The sequence below is a fragment of the Amphibalanus amphitrite genome, unplaced genomic scaffold, assembly GCF_019059575.1.
Source record: "Amphibalanus amphitrite isolate SeventyFive unplaced genomic scaffold, NRLGWU_Aamphi_draft 000377F_arrow, whole genome shotgun sequence".
Taxonomy (NCBI): Eukaryota; Metazoa; Arthropoda; class Thecostraca; order Balanomorpha; family Balanidae; genus Amphibalanus; species Amphibalanus amphitrite.
This window is the reverse complement of record NW_024881871.1, coordinates 457,632-473,854: the sequence shown is the minus strand read 5'-3', so window position 1 is coordinate 473,854 and position 16,223 is coordinate 457,632. Positions and strand designations below refer to the sequence as shown.

General features: G+C 45.6%; 2 protein-coding genes across 2 annotated transcripts in view; both read right to left on the bottom strand.

Moving 5' to 3' along the window:
- The window catches only part of LOC122389940 (forkhead box protein N3-like), a 49,332-nt gene extending 43,740 nt beyond the window's left edge, over positions 1-5,592 (bottom strand). The window contains exons 1-2 of the mRNA XM_043382449.1: positions 5,575-5,592; positions 4,697-4,809 (exon numbers count right to left, since the gene is read on the bottom strand). Coding sequence (XP_043238384.1) covers positions 4,697-4,809; positions 5,575-5,592 — 131 coding nt within the window. The remainder of the gene's footprint in view (positions 1-4,696; positions 4,810-5,574) is intronic.
- Positions 5,593-9,452: 3,860 nt separating this feature from the next.
- Positions 9,453-13,886, bottom strand: LOC122389939. Its single transcript, XM_043382448.1, has 3 exons — positions 13,882-13,886; positions 11,554-12,220; positions 9,453-11,164 (listed from the first exon to the last, which is right to left on the bottom strand). The coding sequence occupies exons 1-3, from the start codon at positions 13,884-13,886 to the stop codon at positions 10,955-10,957; spliced, it is 882 nt and encodes a 293-aa protein (XP_043238383.1). The 3' UTR covers positions 9,453-10,954.
- Between the last annotated feature and the right edge of the window lie 2,337 nt (positions 13,887-16,223).

Sequence of the window (16,223 nt, the reverse complement as noted above, 5' to 3'; positions counted from 1 at the left end):
GGGGGGGGGGGGTGAGGGAAGGGGGTTAGTACCAGGTTAGTGAATGCCTGGTATTTGGGTTGGTAAGCTCACTGTATTGACTTGGTACAGATATGGTACAGCATAAGTATAAACCTTGCACAGACATGCTAGTGGGTTAGTTGGAGAATGCGCAACTGTTAGTTGTACCGTTGGTGGCATTGCGAAGTGTATGTAAAGCATTGGTTATTTTATTGTTTTCCAGTTGTTTCCCTTTCGGTTCCTGTAGTGCTTAGCACTAGTATACGCTTTGTTGTCACTTGGTTACTGGATGCTCGCTGGTTGCGGGTTGGTTAAATGACAAAGATTTTGGAACGCAAAGTTTTCCCTTGACATGACTTCGTTTATTAGGTCGTAGTTAGTCAATATTTTTTTCAGTGTCGGAAAAATCGAAAAGGCGAATCCCCATCTTGAGGTGAAAATCCTATTGCAACTCCTTTCATGCCATCCCATTTCACTGCTGCATACTGTGCCGTCCGCCCGTCAGCATTGCGGCACAGCATCACTCCAGGCGCCTACTTCTACTGCCATCTAGGGGCGGCGGCTGGAACTACGGCCCGGGCGCCGGCGCCCTGCAACGCTGCGGCCTAGACGACGGCAAATTAAATGCAAACGGATCAGGATAAAGAAATCAGGATGTAGAATTTCACAGTCCAACATGTATGCAGCATGCAGGCTAAGATTTAGGCCGGTCCCGTGGCTCAATCGGTAGAGCGTTGGACTCCGCGTGATGAGAGCACGCGTTCCTGGTTACAACAGAGCGCGACGGGCGCTTGACGTTTATGGGCCTCCTGACAGGTATGGTTGCGGTTGGTGGCAGACCGTAGCCAGGTCTGCCACCTGGCTACGTTTTTGAGATATTCGCGAAAAACCACAAGGGGGTGTTCAAACCCCCCCCCCCAGCAGGGCGCGGGTTAAGCTTTGGACTTCAAATTCTGCCATAGAACCGGAATTTCGCAATCGGAGGGTAGAGGGCAGGGTCAACGCAACAAGCTTCGCTTAGCTGGGGCTCTGTCCTTGTGAATCCTTCCATTCAAAGGGCTTGGACTAAATTAAAAACGCTTGTGCTCTCTTAAAATGCGAACAATCCTCGATGAAAAAGAGAATAGCCAAAATTTCCGACTCCGAGCAAGGAGAAATAATCACACGTTTTCAGTCACCGTGTAGAACACATGGAAAGAACTCCGTCGTTGCACAGAAACGCAAATCATAAATCACTCATCATGTCTTATCCAATGTCTGCACTCTGCGCTCAAATATGTTGACCACAAATATGTACGCGTTAAAACGAGGGAAAGAGCGGCGAACCCGCAGCTTCTTGGTCACTTTTCCCAGAACATTTAACCCGCGCCCTGCTGGGAGGGGGGGGGGGTGTGTGTTTGAACACCCCCCCTTGTGGTTTTTCGCAAATATCTCAAAAACGTTTTGGTACACCTTATCATACATCAATTCTACACATGTTGTGAAAATTTCAGACCAAGGTCATTCAAGGTCAGGTCACCAGGTCACTTGAAGTGACCTCACCTCATAAAAAGTTTCAATGTCTGTCATAGCTACACCGAGTGACCGATCGCTTTGAAACTTTCAGCGATTGCTAAGAGCAATAGCATGTACAAAATGTATATCTCAGAATTTTGATATCGATGACCTAAGGTCAGGTCAATTTTGCGACCTCCCCATTATAAGTCAATGGGAGAAAATTGAAATGCGCCTCTTTTGGACAAAAGACATTATAAACACTCCCAAACACCGAATTACAAGTGGTTTAGACACACTTAACATGAAAATGGTGTCCGTGACCTTTGTTAACCCGCGAGTTGCTGGGGGGGGGGGGGGGCGTTAAACGCCCGCACTTTTTTCGCCGGGCCATAACATAAAAACGGCGCCGCAGGCGCGCCAAATTTTGGGTACCTGTAGGGAATTGATTGAAGTTTATTGTGACAAAGTTTCAAAAAAATCGGTTGGTAAATTTTTGAGATATCGAGGTTTTAGTGACGTCATGATTTCTGAGTTTTCGACCAAAAACGGCATATGTTCAAAAAATCATATAAAATCACAGAATAAACATACAGACATGCCGTAAACGCCATTAGACTGCCAATACCATGAACAATCAAATGGCTATCTTCGATTATTGATTATCGTTCCGCATTTTCCAAAATCTTGAACTGAATCTTGGCAATTTCTCGTGACTACTTCACGACCATGATACATGCGTTTCTTAAATTGAACTTTTTGAGCCAAACACGTACACATATGATAAAATGAATGTCACCATCGTGTTCTACGCCCCAAATTACCCTTAAAACATATGTCACAGGCTGCGAATATCAGTTTTGATTTTCGGGGATATGTGCCTACCCGGTTGACCTGACCTTGACCCTGACCTATGCTTGACTGACCCCTACATGGACCTGACACTCCTGTAGGCCTTATATGATGGATTGTGCACCGTTTTGACAGAGTCTATGACGAGAGGCGCCCATTGCGAAGTCCTGAAGTCCATGCTACTGAAAGCCCGATTTCAGGTGTTTGACCCGACCTTGACCCGACCTGTGACCTCAAAATTCAACTTAAAAGTACTCATCTGAAGCGTCTCGTCGCGTTCTTTCGTTTGCCGCCTCGTGCGTTTCGCTGCGCCTATTGGTTCTCGAGTTATCGGCTGGGGGCGTTTAACGCCCCCCCCCCCCCAGCAAACGGTGGGTGGTGAAATACCCCAGCAACTGCCGGGTTAATGCCCTGAGGTCATCTTAGGTCACGAATGGTGTCTAACAGTTTTTCGCAAATAACTTTTGATAGAGGCATGCTAGAGCGATGAAAACGCCTTAGATGTGTTCAGCTCGACGATACGGATAGACTGATATGCAGCATGACCTTTTCCGGTCAGGTCATGACCTTGACCTGAGGTCAAATTTTCAAGTTGACCTTTCAAGGTCAAGTTATAATTCATTCGATGCGTCTTGACAAGAGGAACACGATGCCGGTGAAAGTAAGCTCGTACAAGGCTTGGGTCAAAAGTTATTGCAGAAAAACTGTTTCAGAAAAAATCGGCTATTTTTGCAGTTTTTGCCCCCTGCAGGCAAAACCGTTGACGTTAGGTCAAATCTGAGAGAATCACTCAGAAAGGGCGTTAATAGGGCTATCGAATGCGCTTTTCCGCGGCGCTGTAGCTCTATTGGTTCCCGAGTTATGCGTTGGCTTCTTGGAAATTTTCGATATTTGACCTGGAAATCGGCGAAATTTTGCCTTCAATGACCTCTGGTGACCTGACCTTTGACCTGACCAAAAAATTGACCGAAGTGATTTCGTCATTATTTTTGACGCTCTTTCGAACGCCGTCTTCCGCGTATCGCTACGTGGCCCAGGAGCCGAGTTACAAGGGGGGGGTGTTCAAACACCCCGCCCCCCCCCCCAGCAGGGCGTGGAAATCCAGGACCCCCAGCCGGGCGCGGGTTAAAGGAGGATAAATAAGTATAGTGACATTTTCTTATTGAAAACTGAAAGGGCAATGGGCATTGACTCTCATTGTAGTAAACTTACGGTCATGAATGAATAAATGAAGAGGTATTCAAAATTGCCCTGAAAACTCAGAACAATTAATAATATCGAAAGAATAAAAATAAAAGCGAAACTTGTACAACTGACGATTTCCTTTACTCATCAGTCATTCAACTGTGAGCCCGGGCACAATGCCAAATCCCTGACTGTAACGCAGACTGTCTCGCTAATGACGTCATCAAGTAGTCGGCAGATGCCACCACTCAGGTGGGCGGCCGACTAAAGGGACGACAATCACTTGCCAACGAAATGGCAGTCATACAATGGTCGCTTTTTGCCCATCCAATGGCTAATACGTGCAGGTAATTTCGATTTTATGACGACGAAATGACAGCATATATTGCTGCAATGAAAAAGGGAGCTAACATGAGGCATAAGTAGAGTGTAGACCTTGGTCGAGTGGCCGGGTGATCCGAGCCGCTGGCGCCGCAGTGGGTCAGAGCCCAGTGAAGGAATGGTCGGACCCTGCTGCGGCCCAGTGTGGAGTGCCGTCGACGGCAGCAGATGGTCCGAGTCGGCGGTCAGCCCGATCGGACACACTAGCAGCACGGAGCCGGCTGAGCAGTCAGCTGTCACATAAGTCAGCTGCCCCAGCAGTCAGCTGTCCGAGCAGTCAGCTGTCCCAGCATTCAGCTGTCCGTGCAGTCAGCTGTCTGTGCAGTCAGCTGTCCGAGCAGTCAGCTGAGCTGTCTATCGTAGTCAGCGGTCCGTTCACAACGTGCCTTATGAACGGGATGCCGAATATGCACACAGGACTGATTCCTTCTTGTTGGATCACGCAGCGATTTCCGGTAGGCTTTGCTGGCCATCACAAGCTGAATGCGGCTACCGCAAATGCCGGAGAAATTTGGAACCAGCTGGGAAGGCAGATCGGAGCACGGAACCCATCCTGTATGTGCTGGAGGTGTCTTAACAAACGCAGAAACGTCACGAAACGCAGAGCTGTCCAAGCCGTTCAATCTCAACATTCCTTCCATTACGAAACAGCAGCTCTTCCAGCTTCGTCACGGTTTCTCATTACAACTCCACCAATAAAATTAAGAACTATAGCACAGCCAAACAGCTCAAGTACCAACCACTCGAGATCCGAACAGCCGTCTCACCCAGACGCACTACTCACTCTTCTGCGCGCCGCTCCCCGGCGTCGGCTCCTCGGCCGCCGGCCCGCAGCCGCCACCGGCCACCGGCGCCGACACGCGCAGACAGACCGGCCTCCGTCTGCCGTCGGCCCGTCTAAAACAGTCCGCCGGCGCCGGCCGCTGGCACCGGGCCCGGTACGGGGGACGCCGGACCCCGTGGCCGCTGACACACTCGCGAGTCACGACTCCGGCCGACGGCGACCCACCGGCGGCCGTCGGAAAGGGAGAGATCTGTCGATCTCGTCCGGTTTTGGCGTGCAATGAATGGGCTCTCTCAGGAACGACATTATCCACTGGTCAGTCAATACAACTTTGCTTCCAAAAACATTGCGAATGTTTGGCACTACAATTTCCACATTCATCGACGCTCAGCTTGCTAAAACCAATAAGCCAGCAACGGTGCCCCAGATACCAGTAGATACCAGAACCGGAGGAATATTTCGGTATCGCATCGATCATAACTTGAATCATAAACATCTACCACCGATCAGAGTCGCCACTCATCATTAAGATGTGGGAGCCGCAGAATCTCGTTTTCGTTGGGCAAAACAGTAGAAATACGTCACATGACCTATTAGTCTTCAATTCAGCCTACAGCTCTCTCGTCACAGAGGCAGCCGGTTTTTTTTTTCGCCAAGCGAATGTGCCGCCAACGGTCCCATGCCAGTCGTCAAAAAATTATCATGCAAGTGCAACAGCCAATCATCGAGCAAGCTCACCCGGTCGCCGAGCGGCTCGTGACGACGTGTGTGTGTGTGTGTGGGGGGGGGGGGGGATTCGACACGCCGGCCGCCCACGGACCTATGGCTGCTGTCGAGGGCCCCACGAGACGTGCCGGTGGCCATTCGCCGACGCTCACCCAGTTCCCCCGCTCCATTCGTCTGGAGCTGTGCCAAGCGACGTTGACGCATGCCTGACGGCCTAGTCCCGCCCATATGGGCCCCCTCCCTACCGTCAGTGGCGCTAAAGAATGCCTGGGGAGGGTAGGCTAGGAATATGGACCTTTACGGGAAAATAGCAGTGGCCCTTCAAACATTGCCGAGTAAAATAGAACAAACTTGGTGTTGCCGGCAACATCCAACACGCAGTTGAAACACGCTGCTGCATTTTGTATTAACTGGTGCGCCAAACTAGAGCGACGTACGTATGAGCACTTTTCAAATGTAAAGCATAAATAAAGTTGCCTGGGGCAGTAAAAGAGACCGTACATACAAAATAAGTTAGTAGGTAAACCTACGCCAAATTAGCGCTACAAATAATAGACATGACACAAGGTAAAGCTGACATTTGACAAGCCGTCTTATCCACATCATCGCGACGAGAAAGCTTCTTTTATGGACCTCAAACGCCAAGGAGACGGAGACAAGTGAAACAATGCTCGTTTTTGCAAGTTAGGTCCTCCATTCGGCATTCACAATAACAATATGAAAGTTCGCCATAGCGGCGTAGTCCGACATGCAAATCTTCTACTGATGCAATTCATGTTTGTTACCTACTTAAAACAAAAGGGATATGATGTCTAACTAACATATGTAGCTGCCATAGTTTTCAGCTGCAGACTATGCCGACTATGCCTACAAATGAGTGAGGTGTGCCTGCAGCATCAAGTGCAGTATGAGCACTGAGCGTGAGGCTGGATAATGTCCCATACCATTTCAATTTGTGCATTGTTCTGGGCAGGAAGGTCAAAAGTTGACCTGGTTGACCAGAAGCAAGACCAGAAGCAAGAAACATGAGAGGCCGTTTCTTGCTTAACACACTGGATAACCCAGTTATGGAGGTGGAGAAGATGTTGCAAATTTGCCCATTGACCTAATACAAATAATTGGGACAAAATAACCCAAAAATCAAACAGACAAGATGAAGGTGGGGATGTTTGAGAAACATGTGAAACTACTTTTGGGCCATTGGAGTAAGAATTCAAAAATCAGGCAAAAATCACACTATGTATAACAAATAACATGCCAAGCGGAGAGTCTGTTTCTACTCACATTCTGTCCTGCTCTGGTGTCAGGTGTTCTGTCGGTTGGCCATCTGCCTGTTGCCTCAGGGAAAACCTTCTCGGATACACTGGCTTCCGACTCCGCAGCATATCTGCTGTTTGTGACCCACTCAAATCACCACACCTGTGAAAATGGTAGTCATACATATCAGGCAACCACATCAATATATCAATATGTTTATACTCCATATCAATATATACATATACCGTAAGGTGGGGCTATTTGAGACAGTGGGACTATTTGAGACAGTATTTAAAATAGTTATGAAATAAAAACCGTTTGAAATATGTGCTTAATTTTTACTCAGTCAATTTACTACTCGATTCCACACCTTCCTGAGCAAAATTATCACAAAAAATTAAACGATCTTCATTCCAGTCGGGGAAACCATGGTAAAATCTGCTATTTTTAGCAGTCTGCTATTTTTAACAGAAATCTGCCAAAAATGGGTACGCATGTGACGTCATCGTACCCAAATATAGCAGATTTGGGTACGGCCCCATACAAAAGCAGATCTGCACCCTAATTGAAGCAAATGCGCATCAAATGGCTGGCAGATTCATGATGAGAATAGTGCTGAGAGTGATCTCTGCTATTTTTGTTCAGATCCGACTATTTTCAAATTCATTATTTGAAAATAGTCGGATCTGAATGAAAATATCAGAGGACATTCTCAGCACTATTCTAGTCATGAATCTGCCAGGCATTTGATGCGCATTTGCTTCAATTAGGGTGCAGATCTGCTTTTGTATGGGGCCGTACCCAAATCTGCTATATTTGGGTACGATGACGTCACATGCGTACCCATTTTTGGCAGATTTCTGTTAAAAATAGCAGACTGCTAAAAATAGCAGATTTTACCATAGTTTCCCCGACTGATTCCATAGCGGTTTCAAATACTGTCTCAAATAGCCCCACTTTACGGTATTATACCCAAGATGCAGGCTAATGCCAACAGCTACCTACCTACTTGAACCAATAAGATAAAAATTGAAGTATTTACCTTCACAATTTGCAGCAGACAAGTTTTGATGGATTCTTATGTGTATTTTGATTTATAATGCGGTTGGGCCAATAACGTGCCACATGTCATCAGACAAGAAGAACCACACGAAACCCACAGGCCACAGCCAACCCAGCGTAAACAAATGAGCGCACCAGAATAGTGTTCGGTAATAATCGTTTTATCAGCATGCTGCCGAGTGGCTGGCGCTTCCCGTTCTCCCATTGGTGAAAAGTACGTGGGCTTTGCTTTCCACCAATAAGAAGCCGATAAATACCGATTAGTTACCAGGCAACTTGTCGGCAGAAAGGTAGTCGAACAGAACTATGAATGAATGAATGTGTTTTTCCTCGACCCCACTCGGGGTATCACGGTAGATGTAGATGTAGATGTAGATCGGGGTATAGCCTTTATAACGGCACCCCTTGTTTCTTCACTGTCACTTAAGCCATGAATATGGATGCTACGACTAAGCAGGTTGACTAAGCACTAAGCGTAAACAAAATATGAGCGTGCGTGCCTGGAATTTGCTACTAGCGGGGGTTGGACAATACAAAAATTACAACAATAAGCGGTCCATTCTTCTTCAGATTTATACGCCTGCAGTTGCATTGGCTTGCTTCAAGCTTATTCTCCGCCTTCTTGCTTTCCACATATTGTACAGAATCTCTTTTTTAACTTCTATCTCTTCAGGTTCGAACAAAAACTTCCCAATAATCATTGCTTGGTTTTCCTGCATAGGCCTTTGTAATAAAGTTGCTTTTCTCCTCTCTTCGGTTATCTCGTCATCTGTGCATTCTAGCAAAAAATGTTCCGTATTTTCTATCTCACTTCCACATAGATCACATTCTGTGCTTTGTCCAATGTGTCTTTTCCGGTCATTCAGTGGGAGGGTTGCAGTTCGAGCCTTGAATAATATTATTGATGATGGCCTGTTGTCATACACTAAATCTTCCTTGACTTCATTTTTCCATTCTCGGTATAATGTTAGGCTTGTCTTATTTTGTACTTCTTCATTCCATCTCTCACTGTCTAATTGCCTTGCTTTCTTCACTAACTCTTGTCTTGTCATTCTTTGCATATCATCTGCAATTCCAAATGCTTCAGCATATTTGAGATTTGTTTTTGTCCAGTTACTTCTTGTGTGCGTTTTCATTTCTTCTATGATGTTCTTCAGAAGCTCATTTTCTCTCATCTGTATATTCTTGAGATACATGAGTCGTCCTTTCATTAGTCTTGTTTTCATTTCTGATGCTCCTATTTCTCCTCTCAGTGAACAGATAGGTGCATAGATAGGAGCTCCTAGTATGCTTCGGTAGACCTTGTTCTCTTGTCTTTGGAGATGTCTGATCTCGGAATCTGTCAAACTGATAACGCTTGATCCATATAATATTGATGGTATTGCTACACTTTTCCAGAAAGTTTTCCCAATCAGTAATCTTGAACAGCTTTTGTATATGATTGGTAGAGTAAGATTTGCCATCTTGCATGCTTTTTCCATCATTTTTCTCTTCTGCTCCTTAAACATATCTCTTTTGTTCACAATATCAATGCCCAAATATCTTATACTTTCCTGTACCTGTATTCCTGATATGTTGTCAGGTTTCTCCTTCATGTTCCATATTATTGCACAACTTTTGTCTTTGTTGATTTCTAGTCCACAGCTTCTGCTCACTTCACTTATTATCTTCAGGTTACGTTTGGCGTCATCTACCGTTTGTGACATTACCAGTCCATCGTCAGCATAGAAAAGCACATGTATATTAAATATATCATTTATAAAACCTCTCCCTTTCTTCTCTATTTCTGTTGTTATGATGTATGTCACCAACTTAAAAAGTGTTGTCGAACCAGTACAACCTTGTCTTATTCCACTTGTCACTTCAATAGTTTGTTTTACTGCTTCATTCAGTTCCACCACTGTTTCATCCCCATTGTAAATTTCAGCAATAGTATCAATCACTAATGGGTCTATCTTATATTTCTTCATATTGTCAACAAGTACATCTCTTCGAATAGAATCGTATGCTTTCTTGTAGTCTATTGATATCAAGATGAGTGGCTTTTTGCTTTTGAAGCTTTCTTCCACGCAATATTGCACAATGAGCAAGTTGTCTTCAACTCTTCCTCCTGGAGTGAATCCTGCTTGTGTTTCTTTCATTTCATTATTCTCTAGCAGATGCTTTTCTATCTTATCTTTGATCATGCTCATAAATAGTTTGTATGATACGTTTGTTAGTGCTATTGGTCTAAGATCCTTTGCAACAGGCTTCTTCTTCTTTGGCAACATTCTTGTTCTTGATTTCTTCCATTCTCGTGGGACATTCTTTTCATTCAGGCTCTTGTTCATGCATTTGTGCAGTGTTCTTAGACATTTGTCACTTTTCAGTATAACCTTATACATTTCTGGCTTTAGCCCATCTGGGCCGGCTGCTGTTCTTCCTTTCAATCTTTTCAGAGTACTTTTCAGCTCCTCTATATCAAAAAGACTGCTCTCCATTCGTCTTATCTCATTTTGAGGCATTCTCGCTATCATATCCATATGTTCTCTCAGTTGTCCTTGAGCATCGTTCTGTTCTGCTGTTTCGATTTCCTCTTTGTAACGGTGACAAATACGGTGATCTCATCTGGATTTGGTCACGTGATCATTTTCGAGCGCAGCGCACGTGCAGTTGTGGCGAGGGCACTTCCAGAAATTCTGGATCCATGCGATTTTGGAGCCAATGTAAAGTCTATGGGAAAATGGTTCATTTTTATTTGTTTTTCTTATCACACCTAAACTTTCAAGTTTTTCTCAAAGATTCACCCTGATTCATGTGTAGAATTGATTGGTCTTTAATATGGTATCAATTTTAGATTTTTATCGGATAATTTCAAAAATGACTTACCATTTGAACTACAAAAAGAGGTGATTGCGACCAAGGATTGCGGCCGCCATATTATGTCAATAGGAAATTACGTTTTGTTGGGTATCTTCATTTAGGTAAACCGTTCTTGAAGCTAGTAGCTTAGCTAGTGGATGATTCATCTGTAAAATTTGTTGATTTTTTTGTATTGTGTATTGTTTATGCTTTTATGAAATAATAATTAAATAAGTTGAATCTAACACGACAACGGCCCCCACGTCCTGCAAGCTATCGTAGCATTGGGCTGTACTGTAACTATATGAAACCAGACAAAGTTTGAATCGTGACTGTGGTAAAAGTTTTTAAGCGAAAACAACGAAAATCGCGTTACCGTGCCTGACTGTTGGAGACTGTTGCAAGACCTATTTGATTTGAGCATAAGGTTATCCCTATTTTGTCATTAAAATACACCAACCTCATTTTGAGTCGAAGGTAGTTGTACAGCTTCACCGACATGCTAGCCCGCATCCCCAATGCCTTGGTCAGGCTGTCGTCGTCCCAGGTCTTTGGACGCTTGCCCGTCTTCAGAGCTCGAAGCTGTAACACGGTGTTGTACCAAGGTTACGCACACATTCATCGTATAGACGATTATAGATTACGATAAAAGTGTAGATTCACTGACAGTTCTCATGAATTGCTCTTCAAACTATAAAGAATAGTACATCATTCCACTTTTAAACAGATGCTGTCCATACATAAAAAAATAAAAGGCCACAGAAGGCACAGTAAAAAACATCATGCAGCACAGCTTATCCCAGATCGCATCCATGTTCCATATCCATATTACATATCCATATATCCATACTGCCTAGCATGACTTGCATAAATTATCAGTGTCGGCATAGTAGTTCAAATGTTAAATTATGCAATTATATAACATTATATTTTATAGTGGAACCAGGTGGACACAGTACGTATTTATTTACCTGTGAAACGGTTAGGACTTTCAGCATGTTGGTGTCCTCTTCCTGCGTCCTCTTCTTGGTTGCAGCCAGCTGAAGTTCGAGTTCGTCAACCCGGTGCTCCAGCTCCTCCATCACCACCTCTGCAGCAGCTGGAGCCTGGCAGGTACTACAGCGCTCTTCTCCGCGCTCGTCGACAATGAGACCACCGGCCTGGGGCAGCACGGCGGTCTCAGGTGCGCCGGCCTGGGGCAGCTCCGCGGTCTCCGGTGTTCCGCCTCCGGCCTGGGGCAGATCCGCGGTCTCCGGTGTTCCGCCTCCGGCCTGGGGCAGCTCCGCGGTCTCCGGTGTTCCGCCTCCGGCCTGGGGCAGCTCCGCGGTCTCCGGTGTTCCGCCTCCGGCCTGAGGCAGCTCCGCGGTCTCCGGTGTTCCGCCTCCGGCCTGGGGCAGCTCCGCGGTCTCCGGTGTTCCGCCTCCGGCCTGGGGCAGCTCCGCGGTCTCCGGTGTTCCGCCTCCGGCCTGGGGCAGCTCCGCGGTCTCCGGTGTTCCGCCTCCGGCCTGGGGCAGCTCCGCGGTCTCCGGTGTTCCGCCTCCGGCCTGGGGCAGCTCCGCGGTCTCCGGTGTTCCGCCTCCGGCCTGGGGCAGCTCCGCGGTCTCCGGTGCACCGGTGTTGTTGGCGCCAGATCCTTGGCTAGGAAAAAAAACAGAACCAAACAGGTCACATTCTGAATATGATAATATACAGAGCCAACACCTCAACTTAATACATTAATTGAAATAAGCAGTGAACTGTAAGGTGAAAATAACATGTTTATGCTTCCAATTGCCACATCAACATTGACAGTAGGTAAAAATGTGCCAAATAAAAGTGTTCCTGCAACACTTTACAAGATAAGTGCTTTACGTACCGCAAAATATCCACCCAGCCTAGATTAAGGTCACAAGTTTAAAAGCAGCTGCAGGCTTCAGACGTCATGAAAACTTCATGTTATTATATGAAACTAAATGACATTAACACAGTGTTTATTCTTAAGTTCCCAACTGAAAGTGAACATGTTAGGACAGCATTCTTGAGTAACCATCCAACTAATATTTACTTACCCAAACAGCACTCCTTGGTGACCATTGTACTCAAAGAGTGTTGGCACGGATTCTCCAGGGGCGAAGTGGCAGGAGCACAGCCTGGAGCCACTGGTTGGCTCTGTGTCTTTCCTCCTGCAGGGAAAAATATATGTGTGATGTCAGATGTGACTGGTAACTGCATGTGATAAAACTGGCAATATTATACAAAGTTATAAACAGCGCAAGCAAACTGCTCTTTTACCTAGTTTGTAGGCATATGAGACCTCACAAAAATATAGGTACAGTTGAAATTGAGCAACAATATATTTTGAATGTTACTTTTTATTATATTGACCATGAATATCACTATAAGTGCTCAGATGCAAAAGGCAAAGATGAACATGAAAGTCATCTCTGTTTGCTTTGTAGTGTTGACTTAAAGAACATGCTACATTAATAACTACATGGTAATCTGCAGACATGTGCACGGATCCCAGACAACCAATCACGGAAATCGAGATGGCCATTAGATTGACGGTTTTCAAGCATGAAATTATGGTGGAAAACATGGCTCATAGAAGCCTCTCAATGAACCAACTATTTTGCATTCCTTCAGGGTTAACAGTTCTGAGAAAATCCCTCAAGATCCATCTCGGATCCATGATTCGTGACCGTGGATCCGAGATGGATCTTGAGGGATTTTCTCAGAACTGTGAACTCTGAGGGAATGCAAAATAGTTGGTTCGTTGAGAGACATCTATTAGCCATGTTTTCCATCATAATTCCACGCTTAAAGACCACTAATCTAGTGGTCATCTTGATTTTCGTGTTTGGTCGTCTGGGATCCGTGCCCATGTCTGGTAATCTGCTTCTCTTGCTCTAAGATTCTTACCTGATATTATTTATCCAGCTCAACATTTTCTTTCTGGACTTTGGAAACCTCTTCAGTGAGCATCCATGACGATCACCATGGCGATGACTACAACCTGGTGCAAAGCACCCTGTCATCGTTACGTTAAAAGTGAATGATATTAAGTGATAAATGATAATCAAAGACTCTGAAAAAAGAAGATCAGCATTAGTACATATGTCTTGTTGTTTCCAAAGCTTAAGTATGATTCTCCATGTTGCAGGAGTTTGATGGCTTTAACAATAGCTTTGAATGACACCAAAATATGGTTAATATTTCAAGGCAACATCCCACCTTTGACATTCCCTGCTTGGAATGCTGAGGGCTGTTCACGGGCCCTGTGTGCGGTTGGCCCATACACAACCTCAAGCTCCGCCCACTGCATCCCTACCTCAGTGGTCAGCCTTCCGTCACCGCACACAGCGACCGCTGTGGCCGGTCGGGACTGGCACGCAGCCATGTCCCGACTGGCCACAGCAGCCATGACGTCAGAACCGCCTACCCATCCCCTACCCCACGCCTGCTGCACACACTGCACACACCGCACTCAGCAGTGTGCGGTGCCCGTGAACCCCCCTCTGTTAAGCACACTATGAAATTGACAGAGATGGTAACATAAACTGAAAATGTTACCTTCATTATTACAAAATAAACAATTCCCATTAATTTCATTATTACGTCACTGCTCACAGCAAAGCTCTTTCAGCCAATCAAACTCCTTGTGCAGAAACTCACACTTTACATTATTGCTCATTATATTTCATTGAAGCATTGTAAGAAGGGCTGTAGCCAAATTCTCTACCCTGTTTAGCTAATGCTTAAAATGCCTCCAAATTTTCATTCTATCTTTTGTGTCTGTTAACAATTAATAAAGGCAATGTTCCAAGAAAACAATGGCAATTATGTTCAAATGGAAACCCCTAATTTTGACAATAGGTAACGGTATGATAACCCATTGCTGCAAGAATATGTAAAGTGAACTTTGATTGGGTCAAACATTGATATATACTCAAAAGCAATAGTGCATGGCGTTGACCTATAATCACATTAGTAATAAATTGATGCACAACTGCAACAGTAATAGCAAAACCGATGAGCAATAACCCAATCTTGATCTGGCACTAACCAATATGCATGAGTATCATACTATATATCACATGGTACATCAACATAGAAAACTCCTGAGCATAACTAAAATTATCAGAATGTATATCAAGAATAATAATCAATAATAATCGAGGACCCAGACTATCATCGCCCTTACACATTCATCACTCCCCATGTCCACGCACAGACTGTTTACCTCGTGTTCGTAGTCTCCCGGACGACGAAGATTCTACGCCGTTCGGCCAATTACGTTCAAGATCAGCGGGGTTTGGCCGCGGTTCTCGAACGCTATTGGCCAGATTACTCAGAATCTTCATCGTCCGGAAAACTGCGAACACGGGGCTACATTTTTCGCTACGGTAACAAAAGCGCCAGAGTTGACTACCAGAGCGCTGTTCGGCAGCCGGCTATTTTGTGTGCAGGGTATGACGCGTTCCGCGAGCCGACGTCACGGGCGATGACGTCGGCTCGCGCGCGAGCCGAGCGCCAACGACAAACTAACGGGAACCCTCGGACACCCTCGGGGCATAAACCGCGGAGTAGCATATTGAGCGAGTCTTATAAGGGAAATTCATATATTTTCGTTTCTCAAATGATAATCAGGGTGTCTCTTACCTTTTTACGTATCATTTAGGCTTACCTAACACTTCAGTTGCCAAATATCTGCAATTTATTCAAACGAAGGTATTTTCAGTAAATATCAATGCTATAGACCGAAATCTTTTGAATCAAAACTCCAACCAATAGAAATAAAAATAACTTATTTTATTCCAACCATTTCCTCCAAATTAACAACATAAAAACTCACTTTTACACACATCATTCATAATAAAGCATACTAACACGCCGCTTTAGACAATTGCGGCGTCGAGTGGCGCGCTGCTAGCGCTCTTTTTCGATCGCAGAGACCCTGCACGCGCGCGAGCACACTACGTCACGTCCGGGGGGCACAGGTACATGAAAAATCGCAGTGACGTAACACTTTTCTCGCTTCTCATTGGTCAATAGCCCGTTGCCGGGGTAACGTGCACGTATGTGAGCGCGGGCAAGAGTACTAGCCGGCTGCCGATCAGGGCTCTGAGCCCTGATCCGAAGGTCAAATGGGTCACGTGACTGTGCAGTTCAGATGGACAACACCGCGGGGTATGGGAGCACGCGCTTCGATCAGCATACCAGCATGCGGCGGCTAAATTATTTAATCTATATTATAAATCCTAAAAAGTCCGCCGTCGGGGTTACGCCCAAAAAGGCTTATTGCGGCGCCGTCGATTGACGCAGGAGGGTGAAATTTTCACGGCTCGTGGGTCACGTCATTCAACAGGTCGTATTAAATTTTGGGCACGATGCGGCCGGGGGTGCGCCCGTGGCGCGTGCTCACGTGCGCCATAGGGTTAGCATTAGAATCGGCATAAACACTTATTAAACAGGCTATTGCTCGGAAACGGTGAGGGCTACGGGGATGAAATTTTCACGCCAAGTCGAGCGCGTGCACTCATTTGTGGTATTAAATTTTCGAGGGTGTGGGTTCAGCGGTGTGCACGTGGTGGGGCCGCGACCGGTGCCGAGCAGAGGGCACGTGCTTTAGGCTCAGTTGTTCGCTTGGAAAACTGAGTGA